This window comes from Miniopterus schreibersii, assembly GCF_964146895.1.
Source record: "Miniopterus schreibersii genome assembly, chromosome: 12".
Lineage (NCBI taxonomy): Eukaryota > Metazoa > Chordata > Mammalia > Chiroptera > Miniopteridae > Miniopterus > Miniopterus schreibersii.
In genome coordinates, this window is record NC_138112.1 from 49,024,764 (window position 1) to 49,044,452 (window position 19,689).

At 36.0% G+C, this 19,689-nt stretch overlaps 1 protein-coding gene across 3 annotated transcripts in view; it reads left to right on the forward strand.

Moving 5' to 3' along the window:
• Positions 1–1,767: 1,767 nt before the first annotated feature.
• PRMT3 (protein arginine methyltransferase 3) overlaps positions 1,768–19,689 on the forward strand; it is an 80,571-nt gene continuing 62,649 nt past the window's right edge. The window contains exons 1-9 of one of the 3 annotated variants that reach the window (XM_081155174.1): positions 1,768–2,033; positions 2,307–2,442; positions 4,025–4,107; positions 5,519–5,568; positions 6,125–6,227; positions 7,072–7,231; positions 8,556–8,700; positions 13,723–13,788; positions 19,392–19,513. In XM_081155174.1, the coding sequence (XP_081011300.1) occupies positions 2,006–2,033; positions 2,307–2,442; positions 4,025–4,107; positions 5,519–5,568; positions 6,125–6,227; positions 7,072–7,231; positions 8,556–8,700; positions 13,723–13,788; positions 19,392–19,513 (893 nt within the window). In that variant the 5' untranslated portion in view covers positions 1,768–2,005. The remainder of the gene's footprint in view (positions 2,034–2,306; positions 2,443–4,024; positions 4,108–5,518; positions 5,569–6,124; positions 6,228–7,071; positions 7,232–8,555; positions 8,701–13,722; positions 13,789–19,391; positions 19,514–19,689) is intronic. The other 2 variants (XM_081155175.1, XM_081155176.1) reach the window with 2 other exon arrangements.

Consider the following 19,689-nt stretch of genomic DNA (forward strand, 5'->3'; position numbering starts at 1 on the left):
CACAGCAGCCAAAATGTTCCTTTCTAAACAAGCAATTTTCAACCGGTGTGCTGCAAGATTTTTTAAAACATGCCATATACCACACTAGTCAGGGGCACTGATCTCTTTTCCCTGAGACTGGCAAATAAAAAAATGACAATTACCAACACAACAATAGCCGTCTGGTGTGAACAAATCAAAATTATTTGCTCTGGCCGGGTTTCTCAGTTGGCTGGAGCATTGTCCCCTACACCAAAAGGTTTCAGGTTTGATTCCCGGTCAGGGCACATACCTAGGTTGCAGGTTCGGTCCCCAGCTGGGGCTTAAACCAATGGATGTTTCTCTTTCTCTGTCTCTCTTCCTCTCCTCTCTAAAAAAGTCAATGAAAACATCTTCTGGTGAGGATTCAAGAAAAAGGAAAAAGAAAAAAATTATATCTTTTTGTCAGATCAGCAAAAATATTTTTTGGTGTGCTGCAAAATTTTAGTAATTAGTGTATGTGTGCCATGAGATGAAAAGGGTTAAAAATCGCTGTTCTAAACACATCTGACAGCGCTGACCAGGTAGCTCAATCGGTTAAGAGTGTTGTCCTATACAGCCAAGGTTGCGAGTTTCATCTCCTGTCAGGGCACATACAAGAATCAACCAATGAATGCACAAGTGAAACAACAAATCAATGCCCCCCCAAATCAATCAATAAAAAATTTTAAATAAACACATCTGATAGTATCACTCCCTTGCTCAACCAAATAGGTTAACTGCTTACCAGTGTTGAGGATAAAGTTAACACTTCGTCTAAATGCTTTTCGTGTGTTAACTCCTTTTACCCTTACACTAACCCTGCGGTTAGTGCATTATCCCCGTTTTGTAGGAACGGAAATGGAGGCAGAGAGATGGTCGGGTAAGTTGCTCAAAATCGTAGTTAGAAAGTGCTGATGTAAGAAACACCCAAAACTGAAGAGGGTGTCATATAAATTTATTTGAGCCAAACTGATGACATGCTGGGGAGCAAGATCTCAAGTGCTCTGGGGAATAACAGTCTTGCAGCTTCTCTTATGCACTTAAAATTAAGGGGGGCCCGTAAGGAAGATTAGGTAGGAAAAAGCAAGGCCAGGATTGGGGTACAGGACAGTTAACGAGGTTATGTGCTTTCTTGAGGGTGGTTATGGTTTATTTCAAAGGCATATTAACCCAGAGGCTCAGAAACAATAGACAGGGCTTGGTTAAGGCAAAGATAAACCTTTTACTTAAAGTTATAAGCCTGGGGCTACCCAACCTGACTTGCCTAGTTAGGGATTTATGGTCAGATCACCCTGTGAGGTTACTTTCCATGGAAAAGTGACAAATTGGAATCAGACCAAGTAGGCTGGCTGCAGAGTCCGTGTTCTCACCTAACCAGTGTGCATTAAAGACCGCGCTGGTCCTGCAGCTCCCTCCCCCCAGCTTCACCGCGGGGTCCGGGAGCCCGGCAACCAGAGGACTCTGGCCTCCCGCCTGCGTTCTGCCTTCTCCGCCACCAGAGGGCGCCGCAGCCAGTCTCCCCTCCCCGAACCCAGAATGAGGGAAGCTCCGAGGACACGGCGCGACCGCAAAACCGCTGAGGCGTCTCTCTACCTCTGGGCGCAGGGCCGCCGGCGAAGGCCGAGCCAGAGCCCGGAGGAAACAAGAGTCGAGTCCGGGCCTGAGACGCTCAGCCCTCTTTCCAACGCTTACTCGGGGCGCACTGCGTCAGCGCTGCGGCAGCAGGCGGCAGAGCCCCGGCTCTCGCCCCGCCCACCAGGCTCACGTGACCAACACCGCGGCCTCTGGGCCGGAAGCGCTCCGCAGCCGGCGCGCGCGTTCTCGCGTTTCTAGGCGCCCGTGAAGTTTCTAGGCGCCCGCGAAGTTCCCCAAACCCCGGCCCTGCCGCGCGCTCGCGCTCGCGCACGTTCCCGGGGCCCGGCCCCGAGATTCCGCGGCGTCTGCGCGCGCGCTGCTCAGCCAGGTCCCCGCCCCCAGCACGCCGGGCTCCCGGGGCACCACAGCCATGTGCTCGTTAGCGTCGGGCGCTACCGGTGGGTATCTCCGGCCCCGCAGCCCCCGGCTCGCCCAGCCCCCAGGCCGCGCCGCCGAGGGGCCGGGGAAAGACCCTTTCCTCCCGCTGCGTCCCCTCGGACGCGGAGCCGGGGCGCTGGGGCCTTGCAGGGAGGGTGGGGAAGGTGGCCGTGAGGGCCGCCCGGGAGCGGGGCGCGGGCAGCGCCCACCTGCGGAGGAGCCTCCTCCCCACGCTCCTCGCGCGCGGGGCTCGCTCTGGCGGCCGGAGCGGTCTGACCCTTTGCGTGTGCTAGGCGGCCGGGGCGCTGTGGAGGCGGAGGAGGACCTGCCGGACCTGTCAGACAGCGGCGACGAGGCCGCCTGGGAGGAGGAGGACGACGCCGAGCCCCCCCACGACAGGCTGCACACCCCCTGCCTGTTCTGTGACAGGTTCGTCCGCCTGGCGCCGGGCCCCAGCCCTAGGCGTGGGTCTGCGTGGTCCGCCCTCGGATTCCCCAGCCGGGGCTTTGGCGTGAGGGCTTGTTGAGAAGGAAGACGCGAAGTGGTGTAGAGAGAGGAGCCGTGAGCTGGAGCCAGGGTGCCTTCCGCAGGCCTCGGTTTCCCCATGTGTAAAATAATCGGGCTTTCCACTAAATCTGTGGTTCCCAAATCTGGTTGTGCACCTCTGTCACCTGAGACACTTAGAAAAAGTCGAGATGCTGAACTCTGCACCACAGCCCTTCTAAGTCAGGACTGGAGTCTAGGAATCTTCTGTTTTGGTAAAGGCACTATCAGGTGATTCTGATGATTAAGTTTCAGAGTCACTAAACTGATCCCTCAGGAGGACCCTTCCAGCTGTACCATTCTGTAATTCTCTGACAAGCAGAGAGCTTCTCGGGCCTAATACTTCATTTGAGCCATTTAAAGAATATCCTTTCTTAGGTAGGGCTCCCCCACCCATTGAAGAGGAAGGAATCGATGCCTTTTCACTTAGGTTAAAAGTGACTCCAATATCAATAATTTGTTCAAGGTCACAGAGCTGTGGTTTGTCATATCCAAATCCATATACTTTCCGCTTAAAATTCTGCCTCTTCGTCTCAGCAAGCATTGACTTTGGCTGCTGTCCTGGCAAGTGGGCATGAAAGAGGACTGGTTGGCATTGGCCAGTGTTACTTTAATAAACATTTTCCAGTTTCCCTTAAATCTGGGCATGGTGCTGGTTGGCTGTATATTAGCTCCTATTGATTCATCATTGTGCTCACATGTAGCCTCATTTGAGTAGCTATAGAATGTCTACATATACTCCAGATGTCGTAAAATGTATTGAGCATCAGTATGTACTTCTTTGTAATAGGCTGCGTAAATACTGCAGAGATGACCTATCTTGGTAAACATTTGTTGAAAGCTGACTGCTGCGTGTGTGCTAGGCATATAAAAGAGGTATGCTGCTTCTCTGCTGTGTGTTTCTACTTTGTGTCCTTCAGTTTTGCAGGTCACGTAATAAAGAGAACTTGGTCCTCAGTGTCTGCAATGCAAGTCCTTTGGGAACACTACAAGATACTTTTGAAATAAGGCACTTTGGGAATATGCCAGATGTAAAATTACATTTTATGTTTTATTTCTGGAAGCAGTTTGAGCTTTGCCAGTTCAAAGCCTCCAAAAGCAGAGTTGACACTTAGAGGAGAAAAGAATCTTATATAGGGAATTTTCGTATCTTGAGAGAAACCAAACCTATCAAAAGGATTTCTCTTTCTTAAAAGCCTTGTGACAAATCCAGTGTTAATAATTGGCAAATAAATTAACTTTGACATTTAATTGATAGTTGGTTTGTTTTAGGTGTAAAATGGAACTCAGAAATACGAATTCCCTTTAGAAGTTCTGGGTTCCTGACATCTATATATATGTTTGTTTTTTAAATGGAAATAAAACTAGAAACCAGCAGATTGGAGATGGTGGTGTATATTTAACAGGAAATCAATATTTAGACTTCTTGGAGACTTTTTCATGAAGCTGTTTATTGCTTGATTTTCAGGTTATTTACATCTGCTGAAGAAACATTTTCACACTGTAAGTCTGAGCATCAATTTAATATTGATACCATGGTCCATAAACATGGTGAGTATTTTTTAAAATAAGGAGAATTTTAGTTGTGAAATTTAAGTTCAGACTTTGTTTTTCTAGACCTTTCCTTTTCTGAACAAGTCAAGTATAATGAAATATATAACAACAACCTATCTTTTTTTGACAGTGGCCTTTGAGGAAAGTTTAAATATAAGTCATTCTTCTAGATAAGATTCACTGTATTTAAGCTTATATTGACTTCACAACTGTAAAGAAAAAACCTTGGCATGGGATTGCATTTTTATCATTAGAATTAGGGAGAGCAAGAGAATATATTAGAATTAGGGAGAATAAGCATAAAGGTGGACTTTGGAAAGGGAGGTGGGACATTATGAAAAAAGACAACTTACCAGGTCAAAGTATAACATGAACTTCAAGGCTTACAAGGTCAAGTTTTATAAGGAGTTTGGGAGAAGTATAGAAAAAGGATTGATGAAATTAAGGTGGTAAGCAAAAGAATCATTTAGATAATGATCCTTTTGAAACTCGCTTTTAATCATACCTATTTTGCAATTAAAGCCTTCTACTTCTTTAAATAGATATAGAAGACCTGCACTATTCCACTAAAATTAAGTACAGAACTGGTTTTATGGCATCTGTTACAACTGGAAAGGACATTAGATAAACCTTGATATGATGTTTATAAATTCAAGTGGAACTTTTTTTGTAAGGCATGGATGACTTAGTCTCATTGGTTTTCTTTTCATGTTTTTAACATGTATTTTTAAACGGAATTGGAACCATACTTTAACTTGGTATCTTTTTTTTCACTTATCAAATAGGGGTTTTTGTATGCTATTATGCATATAAAACATTTTGTATGCCATTATGTTCCTCATAACATTTCTCAGGAGAAACAATAATCTGTTGGATATGCTATTGTTTTCCCTTGTTTTAAATGCTGCTTCATTTCTGGAAAGATATGAGAACCAGATAAAGCCTTACCATTTTTCAATATGCATCATTTAACTTTATGTTAAAGCTAGTGTACTTTGTATACTCCATATCCTGGTGGAATTAAAATTTGGGAGGCACCATAAAAATTGGGGATGTAGAAACTTTAAGCTCTAGTATCAACTGCCCAATACTTGGCAAAGTCTGTGACCTAATTTTCCTGATTTGTATTGTTCTTAGAAATGAGGAAAATTCTAAAAATTAATATTCCATATTTTAGAAATGCAAGAAAAACATTAAAAATTGTCATCTATGCTGGCTGTTTCTCAATTAAAATGTTCAGATGTATCAAAGTCACTTTCTAGTTCTTAATAAGAAATTAAAAATATTATAAGTTATTGTTGAGAGGACAGAAATATTTTATTGTCTAACCAGAGAAACTTCTGTAGAACAGGTCAATTAAACAAAACTCATGTTAAAACAGATGAATTATCTTTTTCCCCCCTTTTAGGTCTTGACTTCTATGGATACATTAAACTAATAAATTTTATTAGACTTAAGGTAAGTTGGTAGCTTAATTTACAATTTTGCTTTGAAACGAAAGAATACAAAGAACTGTTTTAAATTTGTTAGTCATCATACTGGAATCATGGACAGTAGGAAGTACCACAATATATAGTATATACACTGTGCTTAGTGTTCTTTTTTAACTGCATCTAGGTTATGAATCAGTGTTGTCTGAAAAAGTAATTCAGAATCAGATAAAGGGAAATACTGGTAGTATTTCTGTAAAATCAAATAATTTCTAGTGTGATTTCAAGTACTGTGGTTGCTCTCTTTGTTCTAGTTTTCAAATACTTTGTTCTTTTTTTCTGTTCTGTTCAAATGAGTGTTTATATTGCCTCTTCCTCCAGATCCAGACAACATAAAATTGTGCATTGAAACCATAATTAAGCAATCATCTAATCAAGTTAACAAAATGACAGTTGAACATAGACTCCTTAAATAGAGATTTTGTGTAATGTAGACATGATTTCCTTTTTTAATTTTCCTAGTTTTTGCTAGGGGGATTTTGTGATTATGCAATGAAAAATCATACAATTAATTTTACATCCAGAATCCTACAGTTGAGTATATGAATTCCATATACAGTCCAGTGCCTTGGGAAAAAGAAGAGTATTTGAAGCCAGTATTAGAAGATGACCTTTTACTTCAGTTTGGTAAGATGAACATACCCTTTGTGGAATATGTTTCAAATATTATACTATACTTTAAAAAAACCTAGAAAACACAACTCCATTTTATTCACCCAGATTTCATTAGTTTTCCCCCGTTGTCCCCTTTCTGTTCCAAGATCCCACCTAAGATACCACAGTACATTTAGTTGTCATGTCTCCTCAAGTCCCCCTTAGCTGTGACAGTTCCTCAGGCTTTCCTTGTTTTTGATGGCCTTGACAGTTTCGAGGGTTACTAGTGGACAGAAATTTAAGGTGAAACATGATTTACATAGTTCAAAGTATCTTCCCAAGAAATATATTAACTACAAAGGAGGTGTTAACTTTTCAGTGGAGAAATCCAGCAGACACCGCCACAACCAAGTGATTGAGGCAGGCATGAGTTTGAATCTTAGTTCTTTCATTAAACAGCTGTATAACTTTGGGTTAGTCACTTAATATTTTGAAGTTTATTTTTACCATGACTTATTATAGGGATATTTACATTTTAGGTTTCCTTTGAGGATGAACTTAGATGTAATGCATGTACATGAAAGATAGCTGGTGATCAATAAATATTAGCGCTTTTTCCTTCGACTTTTTTTTTTCTTCCTGGCTTTGGTTCAGTATAATTTTAGCCAACGAACAAAACACTTAGGCTAACAGCATGCTCTTGAAATTCATATTGAAGCAGTTAGAGAATTATACATTTACTTAATTTAAAGTACTTTTACTAATTTTTTTCAGTTGGCTGCATAATAGGCACTTAGTATTTATGTATTTATTCCTAACATATTTATATGTGCATCATGTTATAAGATGGCCTGATAATGTCCATTTATTTCTTTAGATGTAGAAGATCTTTATGAACCAGTGTCAGTACCACTCTCATTCCCCAATGGATTCAGTGAAAATACCTCTGTTGTTGAAAAATTGAAACATATGGAAGCCAGGGCACTGTCTGCTGAAGCTGCATTAGCTAGAGCGCGTGAGGATCTGCAAAGAATGAGGTAATTTATCAGTCTTATAAAAAACTGTTTAGACCCCAAAATAATATAAATAATAATAAGGTAGAATATGATAAGACATTTCATATACTGGAAAGTACAATGTAGATACTTAATTTTAGTATTTAAATATTTGCAATAATTTATACCTTGTGGACTTCATTGATTAACATAAAATTCTGTTGTTTTGCCTATTCTCATATACTTCATAATTTTATACTAATGATAGTTGTTCTGGAGAGTGTTGTCCTCTTAAGTGTCTTTGTTCTTTGATACTGCCTTACGTTGAATTATCCTATTTCTAATAGATTCCTCCATTTTACTTTTCTTCTCCTAGGCTTTTAAAGTGGTGGGATTAATATTTTTAGGTTTGGGGGAAATATGGGATTAAAATTTTTGTTTTTAAAGAATCAAAATATAATTATAGTGTAGTATTTAATAAGAAAATCAGGTACATACGATAGTTTTCTCCAGTGAGTAAATTAGCATTCTACTGGCTTAGTACTTCTCAGGATTTAATGTGCATTTAAATTATCTGGGGATCTTGTTAAACTGTAGGTTCTAATTCAGGAGATCTGGAGTAGGGCCTGAGATTCTGCATTTCTACCAAGTATACCTCTAGCTTTAGCTATTGGATTTGTCATTTGGTTGCTGTTGCCTGACTAACCACTTGATGGTTTGCCAGAATGTTCAGCAGGAAGGATAGTGTAGCTGATTGTAGTTCCCCTTTCTGGTTTCTGAGATTTTATGCTGGGTAACCACCTAGTAATCACCAACAACTTAACTGTCCTTGGCTTTGCACTTCTCCCCCATATATACCTTATAGATTCTTTATATGTTGTGACCCGAGAGGGAACTAAGTTTCAGAGCTGGAGTGGATGGTGTTGGTGTATGTAAATCTCCATTTGGGTCCACTTTCTGCCCCTATCACCCTTAGATGAGAATAATAGGTTTTAAAGAGTATTAATAGCGTTGAAATATAGTACTACATTGATTCAGCTACTAAAAAAAGATTTTGGAATATTAAGAATAATAAAGTTGAATAAAGGTAATGGGCTTCTTTTATTCAGTGAAAGATATAAACAGCTATAATCTGCAGTTGGCAGTGCTTTTGTGGTTTGCAGAAGGAATACTTACAACTGGGTTTGAATATGCCATTGCTTAAGATCCAGCAGGGGGAGCTTTCAGTTGCTTAAGATAGAATGTGATTTAAAAGGCTCATCACACTCCTCTCACTCCCGCCCCCTTCCTCTTCCTCAACCTCTAGCCTTTCCTTTTTCATGGTCCAATAAACCTGTCTCAAGGGTGTATTTCAAATTGATTACAGACAATTTGCTCAGGATTTTGTGATGAACGCAGATGTCAGAACCTGGTCGGCATCTACTACTGCCATTGCAGACCTCCAGGAGGATGAGGATGGTGTTTATTTCAGCTCATACGGGCATTATGGGATACATGAAGAAATGCTGAAGGTTAGAAAAGAGTACAAATGCACCAAATCCATAATAAAGGAAACATTTAATAAGACAGGTTCTTAATACATATGCTCTAGGAAACGTTTTTTTGTTTTTTGGGCTATTTTTGTTTTTTGATAAGTGCTTTTTAAATCTCTTTGGTGCTTGATAGCTCATTTTGGGTTGAAAAGGTTGCAGAAGCATCAAAGTCATTTAAATTCTGTTGAAGATCATTATTAATCTTTGTTATGGAATTACTTTTCCTTTAAATAGAACATTGGTAAAAAAACAACTGCTGACTGTTTTAGTCTTCTCAAGAGCAGCTATTAAATAGGAACAAATAAGTTATACGTTTGTCTTTAAATGTACAAAGAAATTATTAATTTTATTGTCTTAAGTAGCTATACTGACTTGAGTTTGGGCAAATAATTCCTTGGTACAAAGTTTAATTATTAATAATTCTCAGTTGTTATGGGAAACTTTTTTACATTTGAAATCATTGATATATAGAAGAATTTTATAAATTGGTTAAATTAGGTATTTGACTGGTTTTAATTTTTATAATGGTAATGTCCATATAAAATACAAGTAGATTTCTAGTTAAACCTGGTAGGTAAGCATTTTATCATGTATTATATTATAGATTATAAACTAGCAAGATGTAATTTTTTAATTTAATAGAACTGAAAATATTTAGAGTAAAACAAATGTTGGAATATAAAAATTATTGAAAATTATACATGTTTATCTCTGTGAATTTTAGAATCCACTACCTTTCCTTGAAACCAACAAACAAAACATTCCTTCCTAAATGCTTCCTCAAAAGATTGTTTCATCTTATGGAAGCTCCAAGACTATGTTTCCCTGAAACATATGCATTTAAAAATAACCAGGGGGTTTAGTAACATGTATAATAACATGTATATATTTTGTTCAGTTTTGTAGAATCAAAGAGTGAAGGTTGCTGATTAATAGTAATTGTAATTACTTAAGGTTTTTTAAAGCAATGCCATGTCGTTTTTTTTTCTAATGACATGTCTATACTTCTTGCTGTCACTTGGGTAATGGCATAACATTACAAATAACAGTTATCTTATTATAACTAGTATATTATTTTAAGTCCAGGGTAAAATTGTTTAAAAGAATTTGACTTCATTGTTTAAAAGAAATTGACTTCATTTTTCATTTATGAATGCCATGAACCTTTAATGCCTTGGTATAGAAATTGTGTTTCATTTTTCAGACAGATAAGGTTGAGACTCCCAGTAGATAGTATATGCAACTGTCTTCAGCACAATCATCAGGGAAATCCACTTTGAGCACTTATTTCTAATACTCTGTCCTGGATACTTGTAGCTGTATATCAATAACTAAAAGATCTTTAAAAATTTTTTTTTTAATTTATTGATTTTGAGAGAGAGAGGAAAGGAGACAGAGAGAGACAGAGAAACATTGATTTGTTGTTCCACTTATTTATGCATTCATTGGCTTATTCTTGTATGTGTCCTGGTCAGGTATTGAGCCCATAATCTTGACATTTTGGGATGATGCTCTAACCAACTGAACTATCCAGCCAGGGTAATAACCAAAAGATCTTCACATCTGATTGTATATGTTTAAGTCCTTTTGATGTACATTATAAATTACAGTTCCAGCCTGAAGTTTTCAGTGCTATCTTTTCCCTTTTAGAGAATCACTTTAAGAATACTTACTAATATAATTCTCCATGCCTTAGTTCCCCTTAGGTGTTATATGATATGATTATCTCTCCTTGGAGATGACTAAGTGTTCATAGGAAATATGGATATATTCCATTCAAAAAGAGCTCTTTTCCACTTTATATTTTGCTAAGTTATGTATTGTAGCTGAATATGAAATGTTCCTTATATCAACCAATATTTCTTCTGTTTCTTATCAAAAACAATTATGAGCACACATAATTTGTTCAAGATTTTGCTACTACCAGAATCTCACCTGATCTTTAGAAATAACTTAAATTGAGAAACCATATATACAGGACTTATTTTTATGTTTAGAATTGGCCTTGCTTTTATAGGAATATTATTTGGATTTTTGTTGCTTAGTCTCAGATATTTTACTGACATTATTTTGACATATGTTGAGATTATAATTATAAATAAAGGTAGCTTATGATCTTACTTTCTGGAGTTCAGATGAAGATAATTTTTTTGAATGCCAGAGGTGCAGTTGATAGAGGGATAGACTAGACAACCTTTTGAAATCCTTTGCCACTTTGTCTTTCTGAAAAAGAGTCATTGTTGATTAATGTTGTAAATCTGAGACACATCAATTTCTCTCTTTCATTTTTCTAAAAAACATTGTTCATCCTAGTGAACATTTATCACAAGTTGTACTATTAAATAATTTTTCTTTTCTACATTCTCCTCATTGTATCTCTAGCTGACTCATGCATTCTGTCCACTGTCATGAGCCTGTACATTTTTAAATATACAGTATTGTTATTTATACATGTAAATTTTATAGTAACTTTTCTGTTGTCTTTGGTCTTACTCCTTTTTTTCTCTAATCTCTGTATCATTCCAATTTTAGTATATGTGCTTCCGAAGCAAGCACTCTTTGGTCTTATTATTATTTTTTAAATATATCTTTATTGATTTCAGAGAGAGGAAAGGAGAGGGAGAGAGAGAGAAACATCAATGATGAGAGAGTCCTTGATTGGCTGCCTCCTGCACGCCCCCTACTGGAGATCGAGCCTGCAACCCAGGCATGTGTCCTGACGGGGAATCAAACCGCGATCGCCTGGATCCTAGGTCGACACTCAACTGCTGAGCCATGCCCGGCCGGGCTGTCTTATTCTTAAAAAATTTTTTTTTATTCTCACCCATATGTTCATTGATTTTAGAGAGAGAGAAACATTAATGTGAGAGAGAAACATTGATCGGTTGCCTCCTGTACACACCCCGACCGGGGTTCGAACCTGCAACCTTTTGGGTGTATGGGATGAAGCTCCAACCAGCTATGCCATCCTGCTGAGCTAAAATTTAAAAAAAATATATTTATAGAGCCTGGCTCAGTGGTTGAGCATCGACCCTATAAACCAGGAAGTCACGGTTTGATTCCCGGTCAGGGCACATGCCAGGGTTTCGGGCTATATCCCCAGTGGGGGGTGTGCAGGAGGCAGCCGATCAATGACTCTCATCATTGATGTTTCTATCTGTCTGTCCTTCTCCCTTCCGCTCTCTGAAATCAATAAAAACATATCAAAAAGTATATATATTTATAGGAATAATTCCATGACGCTTTAGGAGTCTTAAAGGAATCTTGCTTTTTAGTATTGGAGCTCTAATTTTACTCTTTTTTGTGTTTCTCAGTTTTAATAAGTTGTGAAAAAGATAATTTTTAAATTTCTGTTCATTATTTTGCATTGAACTGTTTGTCTTTTGTTGGAATAAATTTTTAGAAATGATTATGAGGGCTAGTCTTATATGCTTGCATTTTCATGTTCAGTGGACTTTTCTTTAAAAATTCAGTTATTAAATTGAAACTGCTCTGTCTGAGGCACTCTGTTAGGTACACTTTGGATTTTATTGCCCCAGGGTGAGCATATGAATAAAAACAGATGGATATAGAGAGAGCCTGGATGAAGGATTATAGCTGAGCGGAGCAGCAGTGCATGAACTTAGTACAGGAGTTGGGATGTGCTAATGATTAAGTTGGAGCGGTGGTGAAGCAGTGTGATTGGTGAGAGCTTTCCAAGTGACTGGGAGTTGGGATGCTAATGATTAAGTTGGAGCAGTGGTGAAGCAGTGTGATTGGTGAGAGCTTTCCAACTGACTGGCCTCGACTGATGTTCACCCCTTGTAGATTTTATTGTGTCAGCAAAAATCACTGGTTATGGTGTAAGAAGAGTGTAAAAATGTTTGAAACGCTATGTTTTTTTAAGTTTGAAAAGTAATATATGTAAACTTATTTAAACATTAGATTTTTATTTTTTAGTAATTCTTAAAATCAGGGAAAGATTTCATAAACTTGATTTAAAATTTTGTTTGTAAAGCCATTAGTAATAATTCCATCAGAAAACATGGAATTAATTATGGAATTTCCTCTTTTAATTTAAGGCTTCCTTTAAATTTTTTTTAATCCCAATATTGGCATAAAAATGTTTTTTAGGGAGAGGATGTATGGATTGTATAGATTTTACATTGTAGTACTTGATGTAACTACTTTTATTTTTTTTATCCTACTGTGGAACCCAAAACTAGAATTTCCAGTCTGTTATTTCTATCATACTCATTTTACTCAGTTGGCCACAGAGCCCTTTGCTGCTTAATTTGCTGTTTGTATGTATCTCAACTGAGGTAATTTAAAAGGGAATCGGCTCTATTCATGAACCAACATAAATGTTAGCATTCAGTGCCTACCTTGTCACACAGGTCATGTGAGACTCCAGAGTGCAGAAATCTCATAATGTCAGCTGCAGGGCTCAGATGATTTACTTTTAAGCTTATAGGCTTTTAAGCATCATTTCCTACTACAGACATTTGTAGAAAGAAGACAGGATTATAAATCAGATAGGTGCTGACAAATGACTTTGTTAGAAAAACCATAGTCAGTTTAAGCTTCATTTTTCATACATAACTGTAACTTTACATTTACCTATTTTTTTTCCCTCTGATATTTTAACATAACTCTAATACAGGGAGCTAGACTCTAGATTCCAGACCCTATTAAAAGGAGCAAAATATCCTGTTCATTTTCTATTAGCTTTAACTATCAGTTGAAATCTTATAATGGTAATGCATGTCAAGACGAAAATATGTACATTTTTAAGAACTTAGATTTTATTTGACTTTCAGTAATGTTCTTAAACTTTTGTGTGTGTGTTGTTGCTATTTCTGTTCTTCTTTTCTTTTAGGAAAATAAAATTAGGCTTGATTTTCCAGGCAAAAAGTAGCTATGGGAACTAGCAATGTGTAATAAAATAGCAAATAACTTTCTAAAAAACCCTTATCTGTTTAGACTATTCTGTAAATACAACATTTTCTCTCTCTACCATAGGACAAAATACGGACAGAAAGTTACCGAGATTTTATATACAAAAATCCACATATCTTCAAAGACAAGGTGAGTAGCATAGGCTACAGAACTGTACATTTCATGTGGATTTTGGACAGTAGAAATCCTCTCTTGGGTCATCATTGTGATAGCAGTTGATTTAATGTACTCTGGCTTTATTTCATGGGAGACTTTTATGATGCTGCTCTGTGGTGCACAATACTGATAACAGAAATGCTGATTGGTACTGTCTGTCACTTCAATATATTCTTTTTTTAAACTGAAATCATTAATTACAGAGACACAGCTTGGTTAAACTTTGGTTATTCAGATAATATTGTTTAAACCATATTTTTTATTTACTGTAATTCTTGTGAATTTCAAATGTATCAGCTAATCCCCATACCAAAGCACACTTTTCATTAGTATTCCAGTTTGTTAATTAGTTAAGAATTAATAATTTTAAGAAGTTCCTGGTACATAGGAGCAAATAATGTAAGGTAGGATTTATATTACATGCTTTCCTTTAAGACCTCATTTATTTACCCCTTTATGAGGCACTTTAAATTTTACAATTAGTCTTCACACTGCTTCGGATTATTTCAAAGATGATCTTTCACACTGTGTATGTGTGTGTTTGAAATTTGTATAATTTGTTTTTCCTCCCATGTGAATTTTTTTTTTTCTTTCCTTCCTCTCTTCCTCTCAAGGTTACCTCTAAAAGTACAAGTTTTCTGTTTGTTCTTCTTTATTGGGAATTAGTTCACTAATTTAGTAAAAAATATTGTCATTCTGCCACTTACATAGCTCTGCTTGGGACTTTCCCTGCACTTTGCACTTCAATGTATATGATAACATACCAGGTTTCTATAATTCTCCTTTCACTTCCATTTGTAATTGATTGACTTGAGAGAGAGATGAAAGGGGGAGGGGGGGAGACAGACATCAATTTTGTTGTTTTGCTTATGTATGCATTCATTGGTTGATTCTTGTATGTGCCCTGACCAGGGATGAAACCCACAACCTTGGTGTATCGGGATGCTGCTCTAACCAACTGACCCGCTCGGCCAGGGCCTCACCTCCTTTTTTTTTTTAACTTTTAGAAGTGATGAACATATATTTTATGGCATAGGTTGTGGTGATGGTTTCATAGGTACATACTTATCTCCAAACTTATGAAGTTGTATAACTTTTTATATCACCTCCTCTTTAAAAAAAAAACCACCTGTCTAAGGTTAATTCATGGGCTATACATCATATTGCAGCAGTGACTGACAATCTTTATATTTTGATTTTTAAATTGTTTGGAATATAATATAGATTGACTTTTCATTTCCCATACCTATTTCCTAACAGTGTTTCACTTATGACTTAGCTGAGTTGCACAGTGAATGAAATTTATATGGTGCTCTGATATCTTTTGGCCAAAGCAGTAGCTATCATGAAAGGTTTATGATGTTGTGTCTCTGTTTTTGCTAATGTCCATTGTAGACAAATAGTGATTTCATTTTCTAAATCTTAGTTTTATCAGTTCTTTGTGCTTAGCTTTCTTTGCTTTTTATATGTATTATAGCAGAGATTAAGAATTTAGTGAAGCAGATATGTTACTATTAGAAATTTTTCTTTATATTTAGATTATGCTCAGATTTTAATTTCATTTTTCCTTACTATGTGAATATAGAAATTAAGCATGTACTGGTCTAGGAATCACTAGTCTTGCATGGCTTCTCAGGAACCAGCTATAGAATAATTTTAGACAAGTGGTGAATCTGAGCCTCATCTGTAAAATGATATTTTAAACCCTTTTGGTTGTAAAATTTTATGATTTTTGTTATAATAAAAGCACCATCTTTGTCTTTCTTTGAATTATCTTTTCTTAATACTTTTTAATATACATGCATAACATAAGAACGTAAGTGAAAGTAAGTTAGAGGTTTCTTTTCCAATATGTTTCTGAATAGATTTTGTTTTCTAATGTGTAAGAAAATACTAAAAAAGGTACAAGTATTAATAATCATAGAAATTAAGTAACTGAATATTTCTATGTATATGGAGCACATCTTACTGGGTTCATAGACTTTATACTTTCTGCTTCTCATTTTTTATTTGTAATAGTATTATAGAAATGTTGTATACGTTATATTTTACATTTTCAGACAAAAGTACATGACCGAGGAAAATATAGAATGTTTATAATTATTTTGTGTTCTGTTTACTGCTCTTACTGAAGATATTAAATCTGCTAAAGTCAGAAAAAGGCTTATTAATAAGTTGGGAGTATATTTCTTTAGTTCTTTGCCTAAGATGCTTTTATTTAACTTATCGATGTGCAATTACTTTTGCTTGGCATTTATGGTTTCTCAAAAATATACTGTAATGTAAAGTATTACACGTATCAATTTCTAACTCCTTAAAGCACATTCAGGGTATGATTTCCTGTAATTAAAAATATTAAAAAATCTAAAGCTTTCATATTTTTAAATGATTTAGGATACTTTTTTATTATACTGTGGGTCCAGATTTAGAAAATATACTACCATGTATTTAAATAACATTTGATAATTTATAGACTTCTTTCAAATACATTGTCTCATTGTTACTATACTGGTCTCATTGTTACTATATTGTCTCATTGTTAATATTCTGGTAACTAGATAGAGCATGTGTTTATCTCCATTTTACACATGAGGAAACGTGAAACCAATAGGGTAATTGACTTGCCCTAAAACAGGCCATTAAAAATAAACAAACCTGAGGGGTTGTAGTCCTAGTCTAGTGCCCTTTACCCTGTGCCACTACACTTTACACACCATTATGTTGAAATAGAATGAGTAATTAGGGTGGCATCCATTAGTTACATTTTAAGTTACACTATTTTTTATATATAGGTCATATAATTTCTGTTCATGAAATTATTTAAATATAATTCTTTTAAAATGTATGAAATAATGTTTTCCTAAGTTTTATTATCATTGTTTTTGTTTGCTTTTATCTCCATTAGGTAGGCAAACTTTATTATCACAACACTAGCTTCTATATCATATTATATAGCAAGAAGAGATTTTTCACAAAAGTGCTTGTACTTAAAAATGTGTTTCTACCTCCTCTCCTTCCCTTCTCTGTCCATCCCTCCCTTCCTCCCCATTTTCTTTCATTCCTTAATATTGTTTCAATTCACAGCTCCTGTGGAGACCATATGGTTTCTCAGATTTAATTTAACTTTGAGTGGCATTTAATTGTGTTTTTACTCTCATAATTAATTTCCATTTGTGGTCCAATGAAGAAATTCACAGTAAGGTGCCTTCTTTATGCTTTTGATTATTATCTACAGTTAAAATTCACTTTTTCCCTTTTTTTTTTAGAAAAAGTGAATCAAATTCCTTCATGACTTTATAAATGTTAGTTTATTCTGTTGTCATTTTTACCTCTTTTATTCTATCAAGTTTTAGTTTATTTCCTCACTTATCTAATTCTGAGCTAGATATAATAAATAATTAAGATACAATTAAAAATATAATTTAAAATAGGCTTTAGAAGCAGATTGACCTATGTTTGAATGCTAGCTTTACAAATTAGCAGTGTGGTTCTGGACTTCTTTCCCTCTCTGGAGCTCACTTTCCTCATTTGCAAAGTGAAGATTAAATAAAAATTATATATATGTTTGTGTAAGATAGTCTTGCAAAAGAATACAGACTCTAATTGGAGTGTATGATACATATCCTTTTGTAGCTTTCATCACTCAGCACTTTTTCTTAGAGATAATTCTTTTTTAAAAAAAAATCCTCACCTGAGATGTTTTTATTGATTTTTAGAGAGAGGGGAAGAGGAAGAGAGAGCCTCTTTTATAAGTTTGCTAATCCCATTTGTGAGGGCTCTGTTCTCATGACCTAATCACTTCCTAAAGGCCCCAGCTTCTAATACCATCACCCTGGGGTTTAGGATTTCAACATATCAAATTTGGGGAAGGGACACACACACAAACATTCAGACCATAGCAGCCCTATATCAAATCAGTGGGGGAAGCACAGGTTTTTTAGTAATACGTTGGGACAGTTGGCTAGCCATCTTAACAGAAGTAAGTTTGGAACCATACCTCTTAGTGTATACCATGATAAGAAAACAAACTGCATTTTAATGAAACCATAAATGTACTAGGAGGAAATGTATGAGGATGTAATATGCGAGAACATGGGGAACGTTATTCTAATTATGATAAAAATCCAGAAGTCATAAAAGAAAAGATTAATGAATTTGACTGTTAGTAAAAAATTTCTGCATAGCAAAAATCACTGTAAGTGGAATCAAAGGCAAATATATGCTGAGAAAAAACATTGCAAGTCATATTATAGAGGTATAATCTCCTTGATTTACAAAGAACTTCTATTTGATAAGATTTGGTAAGAAAATTTTGATTAGAAAACTGATAAGAAAAGGACTGGTAACTCACTGGAAAAATGGAGCGAGGATATAAATAGTTCATATAAAAAAGAACTACAAATAGCTCTACAGCATATAGGAATGATGCTAAACCCTGTGATAATGGACATGTATGTTAAAACTAGACTAGTATGTCATTATTTTGCATTTGACAGATTGGCAGAAATATGAAAGTTTTTTATCTGTTCCATGGGCTTAGTCTACCTGTGAGGAAATGGGCACTTACACATTGCTGGTTGGAGTCTTCATGAGTAGAATTGCCCTATAAGGGGTAATTTGGTTATGTCTAGCAGGGTTATAAATACATATATACTCTCTGACACAGTATTTTCACAGTGTTTTCACTTCTAGGAATATAGTCTATAGATTTGCTCATGTGTGAGTGGGGTTATTTACAGCATTGTCATAGTAAAATTTCAAAAACTATCTAAATGCCCCATCAAGAGAACTGGACCCGTAGATTATGTTATAGCCGTAATATGGAATCCTATTCAGCTATGTAAGAAATGTTCTATAAGAGGATATGCAAAGAGCTCTGTATTGTTAAATTAGAGAAAGCAATGTATAGCACAGTGGGTATAATATGTTTCCATTTGTAAAAAGGGGAAGTAAAAGCATATTGCATTTTCTATGCATAAAAATTCTGTATTTCACAAATGAGTATCATTTTCAAAACTTAAATTCTCAAGTTACTAAATTCTAGATGCCAACTTGTTTTTATTGTACTTGTATTGTTAAAATGAGTTGAATATTTAATTTTGGGAATGGAGATGTGATGGTATTTTATATCCATGATTCCTTTATAACGATTTTTTAATTCTATGGAATCTAGGCTATCCTGCTTAAGTTAATTCCTGCCATTCAAACTTGAGATAGTTTATTTCTGTCTAAATTTAGAATTATTAAATCCAAATTAGCATATGCATATAATAAAGAAAATAAAAACAAAATACTTTTCTATTAAGTCTATGGAAGTTGCTTATTTCATATAAAACATCTCTTAAATTTACATTGTTGTGTCTGATTGCAACAGATTATGGCAAGATACACTGTTATGAATTTAAAACAACCCATTGTAATGATATCCTCAGTTTCCCCAAATAGAAATTACCATATTTGATAAATTTTTAAAATTTAATGATATATTACTAGTCAGAAACAACAAAAAATATGAATAGAATTTAAAGTATTAGACCTTTTCAATAACATCTGGTTTTTTATCTTTATTACACCAGGTAGTTTTGGATGTTGGTTGTGGAACTGGAATTCTCTCTCTGTTTGCTGCTAAAGCTGGGGCAAAGAAGGTTCTTGGAGTTGATCAATCTGAAATCCTTTACCAGGCAATGGATATCATAAGGTAGATGTATTTTAAGGCTTGATTTAAGGTTATTTTTAAGTTTGATGATCAACAGGTTTTCTTATCTAATGCAGACTCAAGACATGTGTGTCTTTGAGTAAAAATTTTTCCAGAGTACGATTTTAAGTTGAGCTAGATATGTTTGATCTGTGAATGATCTTTTCACAGTTTTTGTT